Below are 11,973 nucleotides of genomic sequence, written 5' to 3' on the forward strand. Positions count from 1 at the left end.
TTGGAAAATGGCTGCAATGAAACAAAGAGTGAAAAATTTAAAGGGGTCTGAATACTTTCCGTACCCACTGTATGTGTTAGTTAGTCTGCTTGACAATCCAATATTGCATTAATACAATTGAAGTGAGATGAACAGAAAGTGAAATGTTTCTTTTTAGATGAAACAGATGTTGGCAACGTTTCCTTTTGGGGACGTCATTTGATATTGGGAAAAATTAGAAGTTGGAAAAAAGGTTATGAATTGCAATATGATTATAATTGCAATAATATTGTATCGTGGCATAAGCATTGTGATGATATCGTATCGGGAGGTGTCTGGTGATTCCCCCCCCACCCCTACTACACATCTAGCTCTGTCCTTGCAGCTGAGTTTTACCCATTGTCTTAATGAGAAACAGCATTGGTCGGATTTGGGATCTTAATGTTGTTATAACACAACTTTTATAAATGTGGAGCATAGTTCACAATGAAAGAGACAACATACTTGGTCCCTTCTCCATATACCACCCGCCCCCTATCCTTTCCAACCCGCGGTAGATTTCCCAACAGTTTAATCTTCAACCGTCGCCATAAACCCGACCAAGCTGCACTATAAAAGCAGGAAGTGGAGTACAGACATTGCCTGTCTGTGATAAAGCAGGCCACGGCAGAATAGGCTGCCACTAATATGTGTTTTCTAATTTTTTATATTCTTATACTGAATGTTAACAAACTATATTCATGCACTAACTGTGCAAGATCACTGGCACGTCCTTTAAGGCCACATGAAATCATATTAATAGAGTTTGTTGCCACTGATGAGTCATTAGGACGATGCTTATGTTGACAAGAGGAAATGTTGGGTTGTCACATTTGGCAAGTGTGTCAACACAACGGAGAGTTCAAACACTCCTCTCCACCTTGGCTCCGGAAAGATACAAAATGTCTGTTACTGTTTGATATTCGGGTGAATGATTAACCGGACAAGTCAGGAATTTGAGCTTCCTTTTGTCTCAAGGGACACACACACAAGACTTTCTTCTGAACTCTTCTATTTATGATAATCAGTGATTTAGATATCCTTAAAAAAGGGATAATTAGACCTTTCTGGGGATGTGTTTATTTGCGGTTTTGCAGAGAGTTAGATGAGAAGATTAACAAAGCTGTCCAGTGAAACCAATAATGTTAAACCCAAAGAAATAGAAAATAGAGTGAAGATTCCCACTGTTATAGAGAGTAGAGTGGAGATTCCCACTCAAATCAACATAGTGGGATGTTTTTTTAATATGTAACGTTCAGCATGTGATTTTTAAGAATGTACGCTCCTCTCTCTCTCTCTCTCACTCTCTCTCTCTCTCTCTCTCTCTCTCTCTCTCTCTCTCTCTCTCTCTCTCTCTCTCTCTCTCTCTCTCTCTCTCTCTCTCCTCTGCTCCCCTCCTCAAAGCCGTTTGCTCAATATTGAAAAAAAGTCCTTTTAAGAGACAGAAAACTGGAGCAGAACCATGGCTCAGGGTGGGCGGTCATCTGCCTCAATCGTTTGGGGGTGAGAGAGAGAGAGACAGAGACAGAGACAGAGAGAGAAAGAAAGACAGCCAGAGACAGAAACGAGACAGAGAGAAAAAGAGAGAAAGACAGAGAGAGAGAAATGGAGAATTGTAGCAGAGGGTGTCAAGCAGGAACATGGAGTCAGCAGGTGACTCCAACCACAGATCGAGACTCCACAATTCCAGAGACAGAAATACCTGCAAGAAGGGATAGGAGGAGAGAGGAGAGGGGCGAGAGAGTACAAGACTACGGGAAAGGGAAGAAGTTGAGTTAGTAACATGCATACTCGCTTCCCGTACTTAAGTAAAAGTACAGATACTTAATGTTAAAAAATGCTCCGGTAGAAGTAGAAATACTGATTTAACTTATCAAAGTAGCAAAGTAGCCTACAGAATTGGACATTCTCTTAAAGTATAAAAGTAAAAGTAGCCTTGTGAATGACAACCATTTTTTATACAAAGCTACCTGGACTAAACACTTTAATAGAGTGCAAGCTGAGCATTGGACATGGAAAAAAGGCTCTTTATATGCCATTTCCTACATTTTAAATGGATGTTTATGATTATCATGTAATCATATATGATTATGAGTGTGATAGAGACTGATTCTCCAGGTTAATAAGATTCTGACTGAGCAGCAAGAAATGAATTCAGATGGGATTTTGTGAGAATTCACAGATCCACTTTCTCTTTTTTAATCTTCCCTTTAACATTTAAAGGAATCTGATTGGATTATCATGATTACGTGATATGGAAAGGTGTCTGCCTTTCCAAATCACGTCCAATCAAATGCATTTAAATATTACATGTATACAAGTATAAATAAAGTAATTTAAACCTGGGTTGTGAAATTTCAGTTTTTTTTTTTAAAACATTTGCAAACATATGATTTCCAAATTTCCCATTTGGAATGAGTTTTTTCTCCATTTATTGATGCTAAATCTGGCAGCTTGAAGACTTTGAATAACTTTAAATCTGAAAACTTTTGCCTCAGCTCATTATCATGAATTGTTTTCCTCATGTGGGTGCTGTGAGGCCTATTGAGTGTGTTACTTTGATTACAAATGAAACCTAAAATAACACATTTAAAAAGAACATTCCCCCCTCGCAAACACTGATAATGAACACTGTGACCCAGTAATTGGTTTGAGCTGCGTGTTGGTATGTCAGCCAGGAGAGGGGGCTGCCCTATAAATAGAAACAGTTTTAAAAATTAGCTCTAGCTTCTCTCCTTTCACTGCTTTCATCTGATTACACATGATGTTTGTTATGTCTCTTAGAATTCCTTCCCAGTGCAAATTAAGCTACTAGTGAGCACCACTCAATTTCTTCAATATGTGATAAAGATTGTGTCAGTCAGACAGACCTGCTTGTATTTTTGTTCCCCTAAATCGGCCTTTTTCCGTAAATGAACGCCAATTCCTGCCTCAAAACCAAAACCGAGCATTAATAATTCACAGAAGAATCCTCTCCCCGGCTGGTGATCAAATATAACCTGCCTCATTCTGCCAGAGTCAAACATGTGAACACGCATTAAATATGAATGCTGCTGCTCGCTCACTCAAAAACTGACAGAAAGTGACACAGATAACATGCCTTTTTTTAAGCACACTATTTTTACATTAACTCAAGAGCGATTATATTTTTGACTTGATGTGTTGGGCCTTGAAAAGTAAGTTAAAAGTTACTCTGACCCCATGAAGCCAAGAGAAAAAGAAGAGAGTGAGGAGACCAGGTTAGGAGAGACGAGACAGATAAGAGAGGAGGTGATGGTAGTAGTGTGTGTTAGAGGGGAGTTTGGTTGCAGCTGTGGGGAGAGAGGGATGGGACTCCACCCCCCTGGTTCTAGACTGACACCTGTTTTCCACTTTGTGTCAGTCAGTGAGAGCTAGCTCTGCTCTCCATCTGCGTCTAAATCAGAGCGCAAGGCTCCACCTGCCACCTGGACAGGACACAAACAAGGGAGAAAAACCAAAAAAGGTGGTGGAGATCTGGAATCAGGGAAACCAAAAAACTGCGTCTTAAGGTGTGAGGGATCACTGTCAGCTGTGAGAGGATAATCTGGGGTTTCTTCACCTATTTCTGGAGGATGTAGACCTCCAATGATAAGGACTGCAGTTCAAAAAGAGAAAAGAATCAAAGTGACAGCCAGAACCAGGCATCATGTCCACTAACAGTCAAGACAGAGACCCTGATATCGAGCTTTTTGTCAAGGTAAGGCAAAGCCAGAACTACTGTTACATCATTTTCCAAAGTTATGTTTTGATGGAAGATGGAGACAGTATATGAGCAGGATTTTCAGTGTTGCACCAATGTGTTGTGGAAAGCTTGTGTAACTCAATAGTAGAGGTAGAGTTACCGTGGCACTGGCACACCGTTCTCTGTTGACCCAGGATTTGGATGCGACAGTGATACTGAAGCCACTTGTTGCTGTGGTAGCTTTACTCCACACTGTTATATTCAAGTGTTCCTGTCAATATGTTTGTGTAGGTAATCACGGATCAATGCATGTTCCAGATTATCACCTGAAACAGAGCAACAACAAAAGTGCCATTTTGGAAGTGCCACCAGCAGTAAACACAGCTGTGTTGTTTTGTACTTCGATGTTAAGTTAGATGCACTTGAGGCCTTGTGGGAAATGTTAGAGGCAGATGAATGTACCTGAGGCAGGTCATTGCTGATGTGCTGCCTGGATGCACTGACCCAATTAGTTGGTGTGCAGTCAGCTTTCAGCCAATCCACCTCCTAGGAAACCGCTCAGCTGGGTAACTGAAGGTTCACTGACACTGGGCTTGTAATGCCCTTCTAACCCATTCACAACGCTCCTCTGTTGTCCCAGTGCAGAAAATTCTAGTTTTCAGAATGCAATGCTAAATGCTAAATGCTATAGCTAGATCATTTGTGTTTTGTCTTAGTTTCAAAGCCAGGGGCCTTAAACTCAACTTCACTAAGGGCCATGCTGGAAAATGAGAATCACTTCAAGAGCCAGACATGTATGGTTTGACATGTATTTTTATTTTAAAGCAAAAGAGTGAAAGTTTTTGACCATTAGAGCATGTCTCATATAGCCTAATGTGCGCTCATCGGCATTTTTCCCAGTGGAAACGTCATCATTCACGTCCCTTCCTTGGAATCGGAGGTGGGAAAGTGGAACTGGTGATGCGTTGTCGACAACTGACGTACAGAAACACAGCCAACAAACGTTCAAATGTGTTGAATGGTTAGAAACAGGTTAGGTTTCTAAACATGGAAAATTCACACATGCGTGTAATATACTTTGCCAACGTCCACAATGTGCTATCACTTTAGGTTGTAGTCGTCCACAGAGATGGGAAGTAACAGAGTACAAATACTTTGTTACTGGACTCAAGTAGATTTTTCAGATAGTTTTACTTTAGTATTTTTTTGGCGACTTTTTCCCACGCCCTTGTTCATAATGATGCTTGATTTAATAAAGCGTCAAAAGAGAGAAGTTGTCTCCGTCTGTGTTTTAACAGACACACCTGGGGCCAAGTTGGAAACCAGAATCAGCTTTAAATCCAGTCCTAATCTAGTCATTACTAAGTTTATAATAACTTGACTGGAGTTAGGTATTTATTTTTGCATCATCTATACCAAATTGAATGTAAGTGGATGGGAATGTACACAGACTTCTCACAAAATCACACTTGAATTCATATCTTGCTCCTGGGTCAGAATCTTATTAACCTGGAGTCCCAGTCTCTGTCACAGTAAATAATCTATATGTTTTAGGCCTATTGGCAGAAAGCCATTTGAAATATAGCCAATGGCATATAAAGAATAAAGAGTCTTATCTCCATGTCCACTGTAGTTTCTCAGCGTGCTCTCTAGTAACATCTGTCTGGTCCAGGTAGTTTTGTCATTCACAAGGCTACTTTTACTTTTATACTTTATGTAATTGTCCAATTCTGTAGGCTACTTTGCTGCTTTGATAAGTTAAATCAGTACTTCTACTTCTACTGGAGTATTTTTTCACACAAGTATCTGTACTTCTACTTAAGTACGTGAAGTGAGTATGCATGTTACTAACTCAACTTCTTCCCTTTCCCGTAGTCTTGTGCTCTCTCGCCCCTCCCCTCTCTCCTGTAGTTTATTACTTTAACTTGAGTAAAGAAGTTAAATCACTACTTCTACTTTTACCAGAGTATTTTTAAACACAATTATCTGTAGTTCTACGAGTATGGGACGTAAGTACTTTTGGCATCTCTGGTCGTCCATTGGTTTCAACAGAGTAACTTCAATTAGTTCTAAAAGTTAATTTATATTGCTAGTAACAAGTAAACCAATTCAAGTCAAGCAGGCCTATGTTTTGAGCTTTTGTACAAACTGTAGTGAGGAAAGTAATGCGTGTAAAGAGCTTTGGGGTGTCCTTTGTTATTGTTGTAGATGTGTATTCTACATTTAGTGGCCAATAAGTTGTTATGCTTGCCTTAGATATTTTTAAAGCACGGTACTTATTGGGCAAATTGTACAATTATGTTCATTTTTATGAGAAAAGCATTTTGATAGATTTCATAAAGGGTTTTAGAAAAGAAAACGGGAAATAAAAGGGTAACATATAATTCAATTCAAAACATTACTCTGAGCCTGATCATCTGATGTTATACTGGGAAAAAACGTGCATTTAGATGTGAAAGTTCCAAGTTACTTCATTATGGAAAAACTTAAAAACATAAAAACAGGAGGAATTGTTTGGTTTGCATTGCCCTGGGAATGCTAAATGTGTGGTAAGACAAACCAAGAACTCCAAAACCCAGTTATAGTAGAGTATACATGCATACATGCATACAGTATGTATGTTCAGGATCATATGAAGTACCATTGCCTCCGGCCGAGCCCTCTCATCATCAGATCTTTCAGCGGCTCCATGCCCTCACACTCCTTGTGCCTACAGTTGTGTGTGTGACAGCTTTTGTCCTCCACGTTCTAGATCTTGATTGGCTATTATCAGCGGTTGTGTATTGTGTTACTGCCGTGCCGCTGAGCCTAGCCACAACAATGCACAGACATAAGCGTCACATGCACTCAGGCGGCATGACAGCACCGAGCATCAATTGCTGACGTCCATACAGTCGGCTCAGCTACTTTTAGAGCGACAGCTGTTTTCTGGCGTTTTCCACTTTGCTGAGTGCAGTATCTTTTCATTTGTGAAGTGACTGCTTCTAAGTGAATCATTTATTTGGGATATTTGCCATCTTGAGATAGTTATAACAGAATTGCACGTAATTAAAGTCATCTTTAATTAGTTTAATTTCCAAATCTTAATATAATAAAGGAAGGAAACTCCACTGCTAAATCCCTGTTGACCGGGGAGGTCATTGCACTTATTGTGCCCTGTGTTGTGAACCTCACTGGGACTGCAGGCCTGCAGGTCTGACCCTGCACCCTGTGCCCCGTCGGCCAGTGAACCAGCTGCTGGAATGTATAATTCAGACGGGCCAGTGGATCAGGTGTCACTGCTGATGCTCTTCCGTGTATCCACACACATGATATCAACGTGCAAAGTCACTAAGGGGTTATATCAGTAGTGTCGCTGCGGAGAGAAAAACTTACAAAGGATGTGGTTATTTATGGGAATTAAACCTCTGGAGCCATTGATGAGCTCATTTTAAAACCACTTGGAGTAATGCCAACATTTTTCTTTTTGGTATCTGACAGTGAGAGTATACTGCTTTGTTATATGCCCAAATCTTCACCATTCCCTACAAATAGAATAATACTGATGCCCAGAGTGTACTTTTGGTTCGACTCTGTCCTTATGTCCCATAAATTTGTATCAGGGATGTGTGTTTGCGTAGTGTTTACATTTCTACAACTCATGACGCTCCTCTGTACAACCTTTCTGGTCAAATCAAAGTCAAAGATAACTAAATCCAATACGTATTTCATTGTTAGTAGCAAGTCGTAAGGGGATGTTCCTCCTCATAAAAAGGTTTGCTGGAGCTGAATCCTTCTAGCTTCTGGGGTGCAGATCTGTGATCTGTTGTCATACATACATGGACATGACTTAACATGAACTCGGATCCTCGTATCCAGCCTGTTTCCGCTGTCACATGACCTCAGACTGAATCCCAGTCCCACTATCTCGCTTCCGCTTTGGGCCCTGTGACGCGGATAGGCCACCCGGCCGGCAGCCAATGAGCTGACAGGATCTTATTATGACATAACATAACAATCTTGGAGATTTCCTTTAAATGCATCTTTGTAAAGTCCCTATCTATTGCTTATTGGCATAGGGGCCGCCAAAGAGAATGGAACGGAGATCATGGAGATGGTAACTTTAAGTCTATGGCTATATTTAAGGCAGCTTTATTTGTATAGCACATTTCAGCAACAGGGCAATTCAAAGTGCTTTACACAAAATCAGTAAAACAGATAAAACACAGGTACAAACAGTTAAAAATCATAAGCATTAAAAAACGGTAAAACACATGAATAGAGAGTTAAAAAAAAAATAGACACATAAAACACAAGAATAAAAGTTACAGTGCAGCATAAGAAATTTAAAGAAATGAGCAGTCATTTAAAGAAAGGCAACATCAAAAGAAAGGTCTATATTTGCACATTGTCATATTTCATGTCCCTGATTCTGTCCTCTTGTTTGTGTGCAGGCAGGCAACGATGGAGAAAGCATCGGCAACTGTCCCTTCTCTCAGCGCCTCTTCATGGTCCTCTGGCTCAAAGGAGTCGTGTTTAACGTCACCACCGTCGACCTCAAAAGGTTAGTGGTACACAGCAGGGCAAGATTCCAACTCACCAAAGCATATGCACTCCTTTATGACACACTGCTTTCTCCTTGTCCTGTGCAGAAAGCCAGCGGATCTGCACAACCTGGCTCCGGGGACACACCCTCCTTTCTTGACTTTCAACGGAGAAGTCAAGACCGATATCAACAAGATCGAGGAGTTCCTGGAGGAAACGCTCTGTCCTCCAAAGTAATTCAACTGGAAGGTTTAACAACACGTAGTTTACAGTATCGCTGACTACACTCATGCTGCTTTTGGCTTGATTTATTCCACTGCAGTGACACTGTTGAAAGGGCAGGAAACATTTCAGTCCAATAAAAAGTGAATACGTGCTGCATTTAATGAAGACTGATGTGATACGGGTTTAACGCTTTGTTGTTTATGGCTGTTGTAAAACTTTTGTGAATGAGTATATATGCATCCCAGGCACACAAACAAGAACTACATGTGCCACAGTATTGGTGTAATTGTAGAGAAATCAAGACAGGTTTATTGATTTTTGTTATTGTTATTAACACCTAGAAGAAAAGCAAATCAGTACAGTGTGTGAGCGGTTGCAGAGAAAAACGTCAGATCAACTAAATCTCTCTTTTATTGCCTGTAAAGTTTTTTGCATTATAAATGGACCTTAGTGTGAGAGAGCTTAGGGGGCGTGCGGCCAACTCGGTGCGAGTGTGTAACATGCTTTCGAGTCTGAGCTGAGCTCCAGTCCAGGTGCTAATGCTATCCAGATGGTTTGGTCTGCCCGGGTCTCTGACTGAGTCTGCTACAACCCCCCCCCCCCCCCCCCCCCCCCCCCCCCCCCCCCCCCCCCCCTGCTCAGGTATCCCAAACTGGCCGCCACGCAGAGAGACTCGAATACAGCTGGAAATGACATCTTCGCCAAGTTCTCAGCCTACATCAAGAACACCAAACCAGAGGCCAACGCCGGTGGGCTGCTCTTTTTATGTCATTTACACTCACACACACTCACACACAACACAATATATCACTGGCATTATTATATTCCTCCACTAGGCAGTAGCAGAGTCCAGCATTTTAGGCCTGCTTTGACTCATACAGTGTATTCTGCTGTGCTGCCACCTAGTGAGGTTACCACCACACACTTTTACTGACCCTGGAACAGTCTTGTACCCATGCTTTCTGTGTGTTTCTGTGTGTTCAGTTCTAGAGAAAGGTTTGACCAAGGCCCTGAAGAAGCTGGATGACTACCTGAACAGTGCCTTGCCAGAGGAGATTGATGCCGACAGCATGGAGGAGGAGAAGGGCTCCAACCGGTGCTTCCTTGATGGAAACGAGCTCACTCTCGCAGACTGCAACCTGCTGCCCAAACTGCACATAGTCAAGGTAAAGAGTGAGTGTACCCGGGGGAAATATTCATTCATGTTAATTGGTTCATTCAACCCTCATGTTGTCCTCGAGTCAAATTGACCTGTTTTCCTATATCAATGTTCTTTTTAACGACCCACACTAACATGGTTGATTCCACACAACGCTCTTTGCCAAGTACAAATCTCTACTTTCATTCATTTTGGGGGGTCTTATTCAATTTTATAAAGCAAAAATTAGGAATTATTTAGACTAAAATTAAAGGAATGGATGTTGATGGATAATCACAGACTGCAATATGTCAACTTTCACTCCAAAAAAAAGGAAACACCTCGGGGGTTGTTAAAAATGCACTGCACATAAACGGCTGGTACAGCTATTTGGCTGCCAACAAGTGGATTTCAAATGTCTAAATAAATCCAGTTTGTCTGCAGTTCACATTGAAGTTCCAACTTTGCCTTCTCTATCAGGTCGTTGCTAAGAAGTACCGCAACTACGACATCCCCTCAGACATGTCGGGGGTGTGGCGCTATCTGAAGAACGCCTACACACGGGATGAATTCACCAACACCTGTGCTGCTGACTCCGAGATCGAGACCGCCTACAAAGACGTGGCGAGGAGATTGGCCAAGTAACTCGCCAACCAACCCAAACTCAGACAAAAATAAACTAGTAACACAAAACGATATATATATCTTTTCTACGGAAGAGATTTAGGGCCAGTGGTAAAAAATGTATTTGAGTTCTGACTTTATTCTCCGAATTCTGACTTTAATCTAAATTCTGACTTTATTCTCAGAATTCTAACTTTGATCTAAATTCTGACTTTATTCTCAGAATTCTGACTTTAGATTAAAGTCAGAACTGAAATTATTTTTTCACCAGTGGCCCTAATCCTCTTCCGTACTTTTCAACATACATGTGACTTGTCCTTTTCCTTCAGTGGCATTTTCTGGAACCAAAAAGAGTTTTTGTCTGACACAGTACACAGGTCCGATGTCACAGAAGTTATAGGGAGGCTCATAGGCCTTTGCTTTACAGCTTTATATGGTTTTTCTAATTACAGAAATGGGGAGCAGAGGATAAATCAAGCACATTCAACTTAATTTACGGGGCTTTAAATCACATTCAAATGTTGCTGCTGTGCTGTGAAACTTCTGACATAAGACACTCGCTCAAACATGATTGTGTCCCGTCTGTATTTATTTCTCATAACACAAAGCTCTCTTTCATACACAGTCCACCGGTCCGTACGGCCAAACATTTTACTAGCTGCTGATGTTAGGGTCGTTCCCTTTATTTATTCCTAAACCCACAGAAGTCTAGTCTGACTCCAGTGTTTATTATCAAGCTTTTGCTCCTGGGGAGACACCTTGATTCATTTCTGATTGATAATTTGGCGCTAATTGATTTGCTGAACATGACTGTTCTGCGATCCGCCGTTCCATTTTGATTGGCATTACTGTCGCTGTAGTCGTTTTGTTTCCTTGAGCTTACACATATATTGAAATTCACTCCTGCTTCTAAAATATTGATTTGAATAACGACTGTTTTAATAAGTGTATAAGCTCCATAATGTTAGATTGAAAGAACAAGACTTGCTGACGAGGGCATTGACAGCTTAGAACAAAGCTTCTGATATATTTGCATGCATGAATCTGTTTGAAATTGTAATATTTAAGAGCTTCTTTTTAAGATATGAGATATCCTCAACTATGTGCCTTTATTTTGGAAGTATGAAAAATCCATGCCAACGTCACTGATGGACTCATTCTGAAAGAAAATGTAAAGCAGCCAGAGCTGAGTACGTGTTCAGTCTAGGTATTGATTTTGTCTTAAGTTACACATGATATTATGAATGGAGAGAGTATTTATATAGCAGCCCCAATCAAGCCTGATTAGGTAGAGCCATTAGTGCCTGCGATGAAAAGCGTCTTCCAGGCCAGGTCCATGATGGTCAGGAGCTCTGCCCTCCAGCCCTTCATCAGAGAGACATTTCATCCACTCTGAGGAGCCGATCAACATCCACAGGCTAAAGTTCAAGTTCAAAAAGTTTCATTGTCCACACAGAGGAGGGATGGAAATTTGTCTTGGGGCTTATCGTCTTTGGCTTGGTGTCAGGACTATAGCGATACTTCCTTGAAGAACCATAAGGCTCTTGTGTGGTTTGGACAAACGCGATATGAAATTGGAGCCTGATGACTGAGAGCCTTGCTCATTGCAAAGCTCCACAAATAAAATAATATTTTCACAGATCTGCTTTTGCCTTTTTTTCCCTATCTTTTCCACCTAGGTGATCAATCAACATTGATACTTTTGAGGTTGTCAAGAAGGGGGGGGGGGGGGGGGGGGGGG

At 41.1% G+C, this 11,973-nt stretch overlaps 1 protein-coding gene across 2 annotated transcripts in view; it reads left to right on the forward strand.

Moving 5' to 3' along the window:
* The window catches only part of clic5b (chloride intracellular channel 5b), a 12,997-nt gene extending 2,725 nt beyond the window's left edge, over positions 1-10,272 (forward strand). Inside the window, exons 1-6 of one of the 2 annotated variants that reach the window (XM_034899518.1) lie at positions 3,365-3,736; positions 8,155-8,264; positions 8,353-8,478; positions 9,113-9,219; positions 9,455-9,636; positions 10,089-10,272. In XM_034899518.1, the coding sequence (XP_034755409.1) occupies positions 3,686-3,736; positions 8,155-8,264; positions 8,353-8,478; positions 9,113-9,219; positions 9,455-9,636; positions 10,089-10,253 (741 nt within the window). In that variant the 5' untranslated portion in view covers positions 3,365-3,685 and the 3' untranslated portion in view covers positions 10,254-10,272. Of the gene's footprint in view, positions 1-3,364; positions 3,737-8,154; positions 8,265-8,352; positions 8,479-9,112; positions 9,220-9,454; positions 9,637-10,088 lie in introns of those variants that run through there. The other variant, XM_034899517.1, reaches the window with a different exon arrangement.
* Positions 10,273-11,973: the final 1,701 nt, after the last annotated feature.

Source organism: Etheostoma cragini, chromosome 18, assembly GCF_013103735.1.
Source record: "Etheostoma cragini isolate CJK2018 chromosome 18, CSU_Ecrag_1.0, whole genome shotgun sequence".
Classification (NCBI taxonomy): Eukaryota; Metazoa; Chordata; class Actinopteri; order Perciformes; family Percidae; genus Etheostoma; species Etheostoma cragini.